Below are 14136 nucleotides of genomic sequence, written 5' to 3'. Positions count from 1 at the left end.
ATAGCTCCCGTCCCCTACACCCCCTATAGCCCCCTATATCCCCTTATACCCCCCTATACCCCCGTATAACCCCCTAGAACCTCCGTATGTTCCCCCATAACCCCCCTATATCCCCCCTATAACGCCCCTATGTCCCCCATAACCCCCTATAAGCCGCCTACATCCCCCTATACTCCCCCATAACCCCCTTGTAACCCCCCTATAGCCCCATAACCCCCCTATGTCCCCCTATACCCCCCGATAACCCCCCTATAACCCCCTATACCCTCTATAACCCCCTAGAGCCCCTATATCCCCCATACGCCCCCGTAACACCCTATATCCCCCCATAACCCCCTACATCTCCCCTATACCCCCCCTATAACCTCCATACCCACCTATAAGCTCCTATATCGCCCCCATAACCCCCTATATCCCCCCATAACCCCCCTGTACCCCCCCATAAGCCCCTATATCTCCCCTATACCCCCCATAACCCCCCTATAACCCCCATATCCCCTATAAGCCCCTATACCTCCCCTATGCCCCCCATACCCCCCCATACCCCCCGTCCCGCCCGCGGGCGCTGTTGCCGCGGTAACGGCGGGCTCGGCGCCGCCCCCCGGGTTCCGGCTCCCTTTGTGGCAGGAAGCGGCGGCGGCCCCGCGGCTCCCTTTGTGGCAGCCGAGATGGCGGCGGAGCGGGCGGCGGCGGCGGCGAGGGCCCAGCCGCCCCCCGCCGGGGCTGCCCCCGGGCCCGCGCCCGGGCCCGGCCCCGAGGCGGCGGGGCGCGGCGGGCTGAGCCTGCCCGGGATCCTGCACTTCATCCAGCACGAGTGGGCGCGCTTCGAGGCCGAGAAGGGGCGCTGGGAGGCGGAGCGGGCCGAGCTCCAGGTACCGGCGCCGCGCCCGGGACCCCCCCACCCCACAGCCCGGGCCCCCCTCCCCGGCCCCTCCCGCCCTCCGGCCCCACCGGGGGTTACCGGGGCCGCCGCCGCCGCCGCCATCTTGGGAGGAAATGGCCGCCGGGCGGCGGGAGCGGGGGGCGGGCACCGGCGGCACCGGGGCGGGGACCCCCCCCACAGCCCCCGTCTGAGGGACCCCCCGGCCCGGGATTTGGGCCCCCTCAGCCCCGGTGCCGGGGATCCCCCGGGATTGGGCCCCCCCAGCCCCCGTGTGAGGGACCCCCGGCCCGGGATCGGGGACCCCAACCCCCAGTAACGGGGACGGGGTCACCGCACCCGCGAGCACCGGCCGTGTCCCCCCTCCCCGCTTCTGGGGACCCCCCACCCCTGTCACCGAGCCCCCGGCTTCTGGCACCACTCCTGGGGCCACCGGTAGCCCTCCCAGGGCTAGCACCAAGCTCTGGGGCCACCACTGTCCCTCCTGCGGCCACCATCATCCCTCTCATGACTAGCACCACGATCTGGGGACACCAGTGTCCTCCCCAGGGCTAGCACTAGACTCTGGGGCTACCAGTGTCCCTCCTGTGGCCACCATCATCCCTCCCATGACTAGCACCAGACTCTGGGGACACCCATGTTCCTTCTGTGGCCACCATCATCCCTCCCATGACTAGCACCAAGCTCTGGGGCCGCCAGTGTCCCTCCCATGACTAGCACCAAGCTTTGGGGCCACCACTGTCCCTCCTGTGGCCACCATCGTCCCTCCCATCAGCAGCTCCATGCTCTGGGCCCCCCCCCGCGCCCCCCCCCCCCCACTTCTTATCCCCTTAACTTTAGTATCTGGGGAAAGGGGGAGGGTGGCCCAGGTAGCCCAGTCCGGGGAGGATGGTGGCCCCAACGTCCCCACGGTGTCCCCGCAGGCCCAGGTGGCCTTTCTGCAGGGCGAGCGCAAGGGCCAGGAGAACCTCAAGACCGACCTGGTGCGACGCATCAAGATGTTGGAATACGCCCTCAAGCAGGAGAGGTGACCCCCAAACCGCGGCCGGGACCCCCCCCTTGCTCACTGGGGGGCCGCTGCCCCCTCTGGCTTTGTGGCCACCGTCACCCGTGTGTCCCCCCGCCCAGGTCCAAGTACCACAAATTGAAATTCGGCGCCGACCTGACGCCCGGCGAGAAAAAACCGGAGGGGACGGAGCCGGGTGAGTGTCCCCGTCCCCAAACCGGGGCGGCGCGGGGGGGTTCGGGGTGCCTGACCCCCCCCGACGCCCCCCCCCGCAGTGTCCAACGGCCCCGCGGAGGTGGCGTCGCTGGACGGTGGCCCGCTGGCCTGGAAGGAGGGTCGGCAGCTGCTGCGGCAGTGAGTGGGGGGGGGCCGTGGGGGGGGGGTGGTGGGTTTTGGGGTGCCCTGAGCACCCCCCTTTTTTTTTTTCTTTTTTTTTTTCTTTTTTTTTTGTGGGTGTGTGTGTCCCCGTGTCCCCCCCCAGATACCTGGAGGAGGTGGGGTACAGCGACACCATCCTGGACATGCGCTCCCGCCGCGTGCGCTCGCTGCTGGGCCGCGGGCCCCCGGCCCCCCCCGTAGCCCCCCCCGGTAGCCCCCCGGCCACCGACTCGCTGCTGGTGCGACGCATCGAGGAGCAAATCCAGAGGTGAGAGCTCGGAGTTTGGTTGCGGCGGGGAGAGGAAACTTTTAGGGGTGGGTCCCCCCAATTCCAACCGGGTGCTTTTCTGCTTCCCCCCCCCCTCAGGAACGCCGGGAAGGAGACGGAGGAGCGGGGGGGCGGGGGGGGGCTGGAGCCCGTCCCCTTCCTGCCCGGTGCCGAGGACGAGGACAGCGACGAGGACGAGGATGCCGAGAGCCTCCCCCCCCCCGCCCAGCCCCAGCACAAGAAGCAGCGAGTCAAGGCAAGCGGCCCCCCCCAAAATTAAAGGGGGGGGGGGGGGGGCAAAAATCAGCTCCAGAGGGGCAGGAGGGCATCTGAATCTGGACAAGGGGTGGGGGGGGGGTGTGTGTCCTGCCCAAATCTGAGGGGTTCCCTGAATTGGGGGGGAGCTTAAAGTGGGCACCCCTCAAATGGGGGGGTTCCCCCTGAGCTTCAGCACCCCTCAGATATTGGGGGGGGGGCCCTGAAATCTGGAGCTGCTCAAATTGGGGGGGGGTGTCTCCCTAAACTAGAAGGGGATCCCCCAAACCTGGGTGTCCCCCAGACCTGGAGGGATCCCTGAAATCTGGGGGGGGGCACCCTTAAAACTGGGGTACCGCTATGATCTGGGGGGGTCCCCTGAACCTGGGAGGGTCCCCAAACTTGGGGGGGTGTCCCTGAACCTGGGAGGGTCCCCAAACCTGAGGAGGCAAGGGGGAGAGGCTTAAATCTGTCACCCCTCTAACGTGCGGGGTCCCCAAATTTGCCATCTCCAAAACCTCAGTGCCCCCCAAGCCTGGGATCCCCCCAAACCAGCGGGGGGGTTCCCCAAAACCTGGGGGTGCCCCAAACCCCTCGGGGTTCCCCCAAACCCCTTGGCTGCAGGGAACGGCCCTTGCGCCCCCCCATTTCCGCCATCTTCCCTTCCGCTGGTTTTGGGGGTCCCCCCGCCCCCCAGAAATGGGTGCTGACCCCCCCCTTTTCCCCCCCAGCTCACCCCTAAACCCCTCCTGCCCGAGGTGGAGGATGAGGATGATGATGAAGACTCCGAGGACGCCCTCAACGAATTCGACTTCCTGGGTTCGGGGGACAACGGCGCCGGCCGGCGGGTCGGGGAGGGCGTGGAGCTGGGTGAGCGGATTTGGGGGACCCGCCTGTCACCCTGCGACCCCCCCCCGGGTGGGCGCTGCCCCCCCCCCCGTGACCCCCCCCCGTGTCCCCACAGAGAGTCGCCGGGGCCGGCTGCGGGGGGTCCTGCCCGACCTGCGGGACGTGGACGGGCTCCCCCCGAAACCCGCCGCCGCGGGGCCGCCGCGGCCTCACGAAGGTACGACTGGGGGGGTCCCCGTGTCCCCCCGGGGGGGTCCCTGTCACCCCGGGGTCACACCAAATCCGCTGCCCCCCCACACCCCCCCCCAGGCTCTTTGGGCATCTCCTCCGACGTCTTCATCCTGGACAGCATCGCCGGCGGCGCCGTCAGCCTCGGGGACCTGGCGGATCTGACTGTCACCAACGACAACGAGCTCAGCTGCGACGTGAGTCCCCCAGGGCGTCCCCAAACCCGCCCTCGGTGTCCCCAGACCCATCCCTGAGTGTCCCCTGGGCTCTGCTGTCCCCAAAGTGTCCCCAACCCATCCCTGAGTGTCTCCTGGGCTCTGCTGGACCCAGGGTGTCCCCAAACGTGGCCTGAGTGTCCCTAAACCCATCCTTAGTGTCCCCAAACCTGCCCTGAGTGTTCCCTGATCTCAGTTGGCACCAGGGTGTCCTCAGACCCACCCTGAGTGTCCCCCGGGCTCTACTGGCCCCAAAGTGTCCCCAGACCCACTGTGTGTCCCCCCAACCCGTCCCTGAGTGTCCCCAAACCCATCCCTGAGTGTCCTCGGGTTCCGCTGTCCCCATCACGTCCCCAGCACCCGCAAACATCCCCCTGCTCCCCACAACGTCCCTTTTTTCGTCCCCCCTCCATCCTCTTTTCACCCTCTGACCCCCCAAGGCCCGCCCCAGCCCCAAGCGGGTTCCCCGGGGGTGCCACCACCACGTCCCCGCCGTGTCCCCGCAGCTGCCGGAGGGCCGGGACGCCCTGAAGAAGACGTGGAGCCCCAAGTTCACGCTGCGCAGCCACTACGACGCCGTGCGGGGCCTGGCCTTCCACCCCGCCGAGGCCGCGCTGCTCACCGCCTCTGAGGACGGCACCCTCAAGCTCTGGAACCTCCAGAAACCCGTCGCCCCCAAAAAGTGGGTGCCGAGGGTGACAGCGGGGTGACAGGGGACGCTCAGGCGCAGTCGTCACCCCCCTGCTCTTGTGTCGTCCCCCCCCCCCCCCAGGAACGCGGCGCTGGACGTGGAGCCCGTTTACGCCTTCCGCGGGCACAGGTAGAGCTGGGGGGACGCCCCAAGGGGCGGATTTTGGGGACACGGCCCCCGGTCCCTCGTCACCCGCCGCTGTCCCCGCAGGGGCCCGGTGCTGGCCGTGGCCATGGGCCGCGATGCTGCCCTGTGCTGCAGCGCCGGCGTCGACGCCCGGATCCGCCGCTGGCGCCTGCCCGACCTCGACATGGACCCCTACGACGGCTACGGTGGGTGTCCCCAGACCCGCCCCGGGTGTCCCCAAACCTGCCCCGGATGTTCCCTGGGCTCTGCTGGCCCCCGGGTGTCCCCAAACCCGCCCCGGGTGTCCCCAAACCCGCCCCGGTTGTTCCCTGGGCTCTGCTGGCCCCCGGGTGTCCCCAAACCCGCCCCGGGTGTCCCCAAACCTGCCCCGGGTGTTCCCTGGGCTCTGCTGGCCCCCGGGTGTCCCCAAACCCACCCCGGGTGTCCCCAAACCTGCTCTGGTTGTCCCCTGGGCTCTGCTGTCCTCAGGGTGTCCCCAAACAAACCTGCCCTCAGTGTCCCCTGGGCTCTGCCCTGAGTATCCCCAAACCCACCCTGAGTGTCCCCCAGATTCTCCTATCCCCTGGGTGTCCCCAAAGCAGTCCTGAATGTCCCCAAACCCACTCTGAGCATCCCTCAGCTTCTCCTCTCCCCTGGGTGTCCCCAAACCTGACCTGGGTGTCCCCTGGGCTCTGCTGTCCCCAGGGTGTCCCCAAGCCCTGCCCTGAGTATCCCCAAAGCAGTCTTGAATGTCCCCAAACCCACCCTGAGTGTCCCCCAGGTTCTCCTGTCCCCAGGGTGTCCCCAAACCCACCCTGAGTATCCCCCACTCCTGTCCCCTGGTGTCCCCAAACCCACCCTGAGTGTCCCCCAGGTTCTCCTGTCCCCTGGATGTCCCCAAACCCACCCTGAGTGTCCCCAAACCTGCCCCAAGCATCCCCTGGGCTCCTCTCTCCCCGCTTCGTCCCCGTGGCGTGTGTCTTGTGTGTCCCCTCCCTGGGGTGACCTTTCCCCCGTGTCCCCAGACCCCGGGGTGCTCAGCGGCGTCCTGGAAGGTCACGGTGATGCCGTTTGGGCTCTGACCTTCAACCCGGCCGGCGACCGCTTGGCCTCGTGCTCCGCCGACGGCACCGTCCGCATCTGGGACCCGCGGCGCCAGGACGGCGCCTGCCTCAGCACCTACGACGCCCAGAGCGGTGAGGACGCCAGGGGGGGACCCCCGGGGACGTGTCTGTCACCTCCCCTCGCCCGTTTTTATGGTTTTCGTTTTGTCCTGGCGCAGAACACGGCGTCCCCACCTCGGTCACCTTCTCGGCCACCCACCCCGCGCACGCCGTGGCCGCCTTCCGCACGGGCACCGCGGTGCTCTACGACGTGGAGGCGGCTCGGCCCGTCCTGGTGCTGGAGGCGCGGCCGGGGGGCGGTGAGTGAACCCGGGGAGGGTAGTGGGGGGTGTTCTCTGTCCCCCTTGCGTACCCCTGCGACCTCCCGGCGGTGACACCGCGGTGTCCCCGCGCAGGCGGCAGCCAGATCAACGCGGTGGTGAGCCACCCCTCGCAGCCCCTCACCATCACGGCCAGCGACGACCGCGGCATCCGCTTCCTCGACAACCGCACAGGTCGGGGGGGGGGGTCTGGGGGGGGGCGGCGGGGATGGGGGGGCGCTTGGGGACGTCCCTGTCACCGCTGCTGTCCCCATCTCTCCCCCCCCACCCCGCCAGGTCAGGTCGTTCACTCCATGGTGGCCCATCTGGACGCTGTCACCTGCTTGGCTGTCGACCCCAACGGCGTCTTCCTCATGTCCGGCAGTGAGTGTCCTTGTCCCCAACTCTGTCCCCAACCTCCTTCTTGTCCCCATCCCCAACCGCTTCCCTGTCCCCATCCTTGTCCCCAACCCCTTCTGTGTCCCTGTCCCCAACTCTATCCCCAACTTGTCCCTGTCCCCCTTCCTGTCTCTGTCCCCAACTCTGCCCCACCTTGTTCCTGTCCCCAACCCTATTCTTGTCCCCATCCCTGTCCCCAACCCTGTCCCTGTCCCCATTTCTATTCTTGTTCCCATCTTTGCCCCAACCTTGTCCGTGTCCCCTTCTCTGTCCCCAACCCCTTCTCTGTCCCCAGCCTTGTCCCTGTCCCCAACCCTGTTCCTGTCCCCTCCCTGTCCCAAACCCTTTGTCCCTGTCCCCAACCCTGTTCCTGTCCCCCTCCCTGCCCCAAACCCTTTCTCTGTCCCTGTCCCCAACCCTGTTCCTGTCCCCATCCCTCTCCCCATCCTCCTTGTTCCCAACCCTGTCCCCATCCCTGTCCCCCTCCTTGTCCTGAACCCCTTCTCTGTCCCTGTCCTCATCCTCTGTGTCCCCAACCCCATCTCTGTCCCGCCCCCATCCTCCTTGTCCCCAACCCCATTCCCATCCCCATCTCTGTCCCCACCCTTGTCCCCATCCCTCCTCCCCTCTATGAAACGAGCGCGCCGGGTCTCAGCTCTCCGCCACCGCCCCGTCCCCTCCCCGCTGTCACCTCAACCGCCCCCGGCCCCCCCAGCCGCCCGGGGGGGTGCATTACCCCCGTGTGTCCCCCCCAGGCCACGACTGCTCGCTGCGCCTGTGGCACCTGGCGCACAAGACGTGTGTGCAGGAGCTGACCGCGCACCGCAAGAAGCACGAGGAGGCCGTGCACGCCGTCGCCTTCCACCCCCGCCGCGCCCTCAGCGCCAGCGCCGGCGCCGACGCCCTCGCCAAGGTCTTCGTCTGACGCCGGGGGGGACACGCAGGACACGTGTGTGGCGCCGTGGGGGACGCAGGACACGTGTGTGGCGCCGTGGGGGACGCAGGACACGTGTGTGGCGCCGTGGGGGACACAGGACACACGTGTGGTGCTGGGGGGACACGCAGGACACGTGTGTGGCGCCAGAGAGGATGCAGGACACATTTGTGGAGCCGTGGGGGACACAGGACACATGTGTGGCACCGTGGGGGACACGCAGGACACGTGTGTGGCTCCAGAGGGGATGCAGGACACGTGTGTGGTGCCAGGGGTGGACATGGGACACGTGTGTGGCGCCGGAGGGGACGCTGGCACCAGGGGGGGACACGCAGGACACGTGTGTGGCGCCGGGGGGGACACGCAGGACACGTGTGTGGCACCTCAGCCCGGTGCCCCCCGCCCCTGCCCGCACAGCCCGTGACACCCCAGCGAGGCCTCGGGACTTTGCTGCCTTCCTGCGCCCACCCCCACCCCCACCCCCCCCCCAAATCTTGTTGCCCTGGGGGGGGGGGGGGGGTATCTGTGGGCTCTCTGCAGCCCCCTGGGGGCAGTTATGGGCCCTGTACCCCCCCCGGGAGGCAGTTAGGGGCTCTGTACCCCCCCTGGGAGGCAGTTAGGGGCTCTGTGACCCCCCTGGGGGCAGTTAGAGACTCTGTAACCCCCTGGGGGGGCCATTATGGCCTCTATAGCTCTGTGTACCCCCCCCAGGGGCAATTAGAGCCTCTGTGCACCCCCCTGGGGGCAGTTATAGACTCTATAACCCCCCTGGGGGCAGTTAGAGACGCTGCACCACCCTGGGGGGTCCCCTCTGGGCTCTCTGTACCCCCCCCAGGGGCAATTATGAGCTTTATATACCCCCCCAGGGGGGGTTATAGATTCTATAACCCCCTGAGGGCACTTAGGAGCTCTATATACCCCCCCAGGGGCAATTATGGGCTCAATATACTCTCCTGGGGGCAGTTATGGGCTCTGTATACCCCCCCCCCGGGCATGTCTGTCCCAGGGGCACCTCTGGGCTCTCTGTGCCCCCCCCAGGGGCAATTATGAGCTTTATATACCCCCCCAGGGGCAGTTCTGAGCTCTCTTTACCCCCCAGGGGCAGTTATAGCCTCTAATCCCCCCTCCTCAGGGCAGTTACAGGCTCTGTACCCCCCCCAGGGTCAGTTAGAGCCCCTCTGTGCCCCCCCCCCCCACGGGGCACCTGTGGGCCCATCTCACCCCTGGCTGGGGCCGGAGGTGGGGGGGGGGGGGGCCCTCTCCATACCCCCAGGGGTAATTAAGGGCTCTGTACCCCCCCCCCCGCCGGATCTGGGGGCAATTACGGGCTGAATCTACCCCCTGGGGGGGCACCTATGGGATTCACCCTGCAGGGGGAGGAAGGGGGGGCACTACACCCCCCGGGGGGGCAATTATGGGCCTTATTCCTCCCCCCCCGGGGTAATTATGGACCTTTTAGACCCCAATGGGCTCCATTTTACCCCTGGGGGGTTCTACACTCCCCCCCCAGGGGCACTACACCCCCCCCCCAACACTACCCCAAGCTGGGGCCCCCCCAACCCCCCCCCTTTGTATATTTGTACAGCCGTGACGCCCCCCCCCCAACCCCTATCGCCCCCCCCGGGGGCTCGTCACCGCCGCCTTATCACTGTGTGATAGTCCGGGGCCCCCCCCGGCCCCCCCTCGATGCTGTCTCTGCCCCCCCCCTCCCCAAAATCGCCCTTTTTAACGCCGGTTTTGCTTTTTATTGTATATTTATTTGGTGTCTTTTGGGGGGGGGGGGGGGGGATCGGGGTGGGGAGGGTGGGGGGGGTCGTGCCTCAATAAAGCCCTTTGCCAAGAGCCCTGTGCTGCTGCTGGGGGGGGCACACGACACAAGGGACACCCCCCCCCAAGCCCCCATTGCCCCCCCCAAAGCCCTTAATGCCCCCCCCCCCCAGTCCTTAAAACCCCCTAATTGCCCTTTTGGGACACTGGGGGGGGGTGTCACAGGGACATAGGGGGGGGCGGGCACATGGGGGGGTCCCCAAGGACATGAGGGGGGTCACAGGGATGTGGGGGGGGGTCACAGGACTGAGGGGGGGTCCCAAGGACACGGAGGGGGGGGTCACTGGGTTATGGGGACATGGGGGGGGTCACAGGACTGAGGGGGGGTCCCAAGGACTTGAGGGGGGGTCACAGGGTTATGGGGACATGGGGGGGGGGTCACAAAGCCATGGCAGGTGCCACAGGACTGGGGGGGGGGGTCCCAAGGCCATGGGGGGGTCACAGGGACACAGGAGGGGGCCGTTGGGGGGACACACGGGGAGGTGACACCCTGACACACGTGACAGCACAGGCTGGATGGCACCGCCCCCCCCCCGGCCCCCCCCCTCGGTGCCCTTTGCGGTGGCAGAGGACGATCGGGCCGAGCATGAGGGTCCTGCGGGTACCGCGGGGGGGGGGCCACATCGGGGGGAGGCACTTGTTGGGAGAGGGGTGTGCGGAGGGGGTTGGGGGGGGCAACTGAGGGGGGGTGGGGTGTCCCTGGGAGGGGGTTTGGGGTCATGGGAAGGGTCTCGGGGGGGCCGGGGGGGGTGGGGGTCATGGGAAGGGTCTCGGGGGGGCCATGGGGGGGGGCGTTATAGGGAGGGTTTTGGGGGCTCCCTAAAAAAGGGGGGATTTGGGGGGGGGGGGTTGTGACTCCAGGATTATGGGACTGGGGCGGGGGGGGGGATTTGCCCCCCCCTCTCCCCTCACCACCCCCCCCCCCCCCAAGGCCGCCCCTCTGGGGCTGCTGCGATCGCTGGGTCCCACCGCCCCCCCCCGGCACCTCCACAACCGCGTCCGAGAGCACCAGAAGCTCTTCCAGGTGAGGGGGGGGGACGGGACAGGGGGGGTCTGGGTCCTTTAAATCGGGGGGGGGGGGGGGGGGGGGCGCAACCCCCTGATGTCCTTTTCTTTTTATGTGTGTCCCCCCCCCAGGAGGACAACGGGCTCCCGGTTCATCTCAAGGGGGGGGCCTTGGACTCGGCTCTCTACGCCCTCACCACCCTCATCTGCTCCGTGGGTACGGCCGGGGGGGGACACACAAAACCCGGGGGGGGACAGAGACACCCCGGGGGGCACGCAGAGACACTCTGGGGGGGGCAGGACACGTGGATCAGCAAGGCGGGGGGTGGGCAGGACGCCAGGGATCTATTTTTAACCCCGGGGGGGGGGGTTGGAATGTCCACCCCGGGGGGGGAGACACATGCCTGGGTCACTTTGGGGGGGGCCAGGGGGGTTCCTGACCCCCCCCCCATCCCCACAGGTACCTGCTACTCGGTGTGGGCGCTGGCTCAGGCCTCGAGGCCCAAGAAGAATTGAGGGGGGGGCCCTGACACCCCCCCCGCCCCTCCGACTCTTCCCTCCTCCCCCCCCCAATAAAAGGCTCCGATGAAGGTGTCGGATCGGTTGGGGACATGGGGGGGGGGGGACACAGAGGGACAAGGGGGGGCACAGAGACACAGGAGGGGTTTTGTTGCAGCCCCAGGGGGGTCTCCATGTCCCCATTCCCATCCCCGGGTCCCCACATCCCCCCCAGGGTCCCCATTTCCCCCCCCATCCCCATTCCCCCCCCCCCCCGTCCCCATGTCCCCCCCCCCAGGTCCCCATGTCCCCCTGGGGAAGCCGCAGATTGAGGGGCGGGGCCTGGGAGGGCGGAGCTTATCCCGGGGGGTGGGCGTAGCCAGACAACAAACTCCACCCCTTGACTGCCAACAGGGCGTGGCCTGCAGTCAGTGGGCGGATCCCGCGCCAAACGGCTCCTTTGGTTGGATGAGTTTTTCCACGGGGGGGGGGGGGGGGGGGGCGTGGTCTGCACGAAGTCGAGGTGGATGGGCGGGGCCTCGCAGAAGGATGCCCGGAGGGGTGGGGTTACATCGAGGGCGGGGCCAGCGCTGGCCCCTCCCCTGTACCGGGGCCAAAGGGGGCTGGGAGCCCCCTGGGGGGGGTTAATTGACCCCGGGGGGGGGCGTTAGGAGGGGGATGAACTCTTCAACTCTTCTTAATTAAGATCTTAATGAGCTCTTGTATCTGCATTAACAAATTATTCTCATCCAGTGGTTTGGTCTCTCAGCCCTGAGCAGTTGAGGGGGCTCCAGACTGCCCCCCCCCCTCCCAGGAATGAGACACCCCCCCAGGGGAACGAGCAGGAGCGTCGAATCGGGTCGTTTACTTTATTAAAGGGATGTTAATTAATTTGGACGGTGGTGAACGAGTCACCCTTAAACTCAGACAGAAAAAAGAAAAAAGGAAAAATAAAAAAGTAATTTTTATGCCTGGGGGGGGGGCACACATGGCACCCCCCCAATTCTGACACCCCCCAAACACAACCCCCCTCCGGCCAGGGAAGGAGCCCCCGTGTGTGAGCCCAGGGAGGGGGGCACAGGGTGTCAGGGGGGACCCCAAAGTTACGGGGGGGTTGTCGGGGGGCCCCCAACGTTACGGGGGGGGTGTCGGGGTGGTCGTGAGGGACGCGGGGGGGTCTCTCTACTTCCCGGCGATGAGGGGGTTGCGCAGGACGACGATGACGGAGTCTCCGCGCAGGAACATCTTGGAGATGTAACGGTCCTTGTTGACGGGTTTGGATTTTTTCTTCCCCTTCCCGCTCTTGGGCACCTCCGTCCACATCTCCTTCACGTTCTCCAGAACCATGTTGCAGTGTCTGAGGGGGAGGAAGGGGAGGGGGTGAAAAAAAAAAAAATTTTAAGGGGGGGTGGCACCCCGGAGGTTGGGAAAGGGGGTTGTGCCTCCCCTGAGGGGACACGGAGGGGCTGGGGGAAAACCTGGGGGGGGGGGTGTCAAGCAGGACCAGGGGGACCTCAGAAAGATTTTTGGGGAACGCCAGCAGCACTGAAGGTACGTGGGGGGACCCCAGCAGGACCTCCAGGGAATTTGGGGAGCCTGGGGGGGGGGACACACACTCAAAGGGACAGTGGGGACCCTGGAGGGGAACACGCGGGATCAGGGGACCAGGACAGGACTCAGCGGGGGGACCATGGGGTGACCCAGGACGGTCCCTGGTGTAAACCCCGAGGATAAAGAAGAGCGGGGAGCCCCCAGGCGCACCCCACAGGACCCCAGGGGGGACACTTTGGGGACACGGACCTGTCGAAGGCCTTGACGCGCCCCAGGAGTTTCTTGTTGTTGCGGCAGTTGATGAGGACCTGGGTGTTGTTCTTGACCGACTGGGTGAGCACCGAGAGCGGCCCCGTGTTGAACTCCTCCTCCTCCCGCTTCTGCAGCTCCTCCGGCGTCATCTCGCTCTTGGGCTTGTTCAGGAGGCTCCTGCGTGGGGACAATGAGGGGACACGGCAGGGCTGGGGGGGGCTGGGAGCGCCTGGGGACACCAGGATGGGGAACCAAGGGTGACAGGGGACACCAGGGACAGTGTGAGGGGGAATTGGGGGTGACAGGGGACACCAGGGACAGTGTGAGGGGGAATTGGGGGTGACAGGGGACACCAGGGACAGTGTGAGGGGGAATTGGGGGTGACAGGGGACACCAGGGACAGTGTGGGGAGGATTGGGGGTGACAGGGGACACCAGGGACAGTGTGGGGAGAATCGGGGGTGACAGGGGACACCAGGGACACTGCGAGGGGGAATTGGAGGTGACAGAGGACACCAGGGACAGTGTGGGGGGGGATTGGGGGTGACAGGGGACACCGGGGACACTGTGGGGGGGAATTGGGGGTGACAGAGGACACCAGGGACACTGTGGGGGGGAATTGGGGGTGACAGGGGACACCGGGGACACTGTGGGGGGGAATTGGGGGTGACAGAGGACACCAGGGACACTGTGGGGGGGAATTGGGGGTGACAGGGGACACCGGGGACACTGTGGGGGGGGATTGGGGGTGACAGGGGACACCAGGGACACTGTGGGGGGGAATTGGGGGTGACAGGGGACACCGGGGACACTGTGGGGGGGAATTGGGGGTGACAGAGGACACCAGGGACACTGTGGGGGGGAATTGGGGGTGACAGGGGACACCAGGGACACTGTGGGGGGATTGGGGGTGTCCAGGGACACCGAGGCTGGCCGGGGACACCGGGCCGGGGAAGCGGGGGTGCCCGGGGCCACAGCGGATGCCTGGGGAGACCAGAGCCGGGGACTCGAGAGAGCCTGGAGACACCCGGGACGAGGAGCCGGGACTCAAGGAACACCGGGCGGGGGAGGGGGGGGGAAGCACCGGAGCCTCCGGGATGGGCCCTTGGGGGCGCGAACCGGGGTCCCGGGGCAGCGCGGGGGCAGCGAGAGCGGGACGGGAGAGCGGCGCAGCCCTCCCCCAAATCCTCCGACCCTTGATCCCCCCCCGCCCCGGGCCAGGCCCCTCCTCACATGGCGGCTCCGCTCCGGTCCGGTCCCGCGTCTCCGCTCGCGCGCGCCGCCCTCACGTCCCACTTCCGGGTCACGGCGCCGCCGCGACTCCACTTCCGGGTCACGGCGCCGCCGCCAAT

General features: G+C 67.5%; 3 protein-coding genes across 3 annotated transcripts; 2 read left to right on the top strand and 1 right to left on the bottom strand.

Annotated features, from left to right (window-relative positions):
- The first annotated feature begins 668 nt into the window (after positions 1–668).
- STRN4 (striatin 4) lies at positions 669–9425 on the top strand. The gene is made up of 17 exons (XM_074930678.1): positions 669–872; positions 1804–1907; positions 2009–2082; positions 2162–2240; positions 2368–2532; positions 2632–2788; positions 3519–3657; positions 3752–3853; positions 3946–4061; positions 4586–4761; positions 4852–4899; positions 4981–5102; positions 5922–6092; positions 6179–6319; positions 6416–6514; positions 6617–6703; positions 7474–9425. The coding sequence occupies exons 1-17, from the start codon at positions 669–671 to the stop codon at positions 7641–7643; spliced, it is 2154 nt and encodes a 717-aa protein (XP_074786779.1). The 3' UTR covers positions 7644–9425.
- Positions 9426–9933: 508 nt separating this feature from the next.
- Positions 9934–11074, top strand: COX7A1 (cytochrome c oxidase subunit 7A1). The gene is made up of 4 exons (XM_074930700.1): positions 9934–10080; positions 10411–10503; positions 10617–10701; positions 10945–11074. Exons 1-4 carry the CDS (start codon positions 10066–10068, stop codon positions 10998–11000), a joined length of 249 nt encoding a protein of 82 aa, XP_074786801.1. The 5' UTR covers positions 9934–10065; the 3' UTR covers positions 11001–11074.
- A 763-nt stretch (positions 11075–11837) lies between these two features.
- On the bottom strand, positions 11838–14111 carry SNRPD2 (small nuclear ribonucleoprotein D2 polypeptide). Its single transcript, XM_074930698.1, has 3 exons — positions 14018–14111; positions 12783–12962; positions 11838–12339 (listed from the first exon to the last, which is right to left on the bottom strand). Coding segments are annotated over exons 1-3 (357 nt in total). The 5' UTR covers positions 14020–14111; the 3' UTR covers positions 11838–12164.
- Between the last annotated feature and the right edge of the window lie 25 nt (positions 14112–14136).

This window comes from Athene noctua, chromosome 35 (genome assembly GCF_965140245.1).
Source record: "Athene noctua chromosome 35, bAthNoc1.hap1.1, whole genome shotgun sequence".
NCBI classification, from domain to species: Eukaryota; Metazoa; Chordata; class Aves; order Strigiformes; family Strigidae; genus Athene; species Athene noctua.
This window is presented reverse-complemented; position numbering and strand designations above follow the sequence as displayed.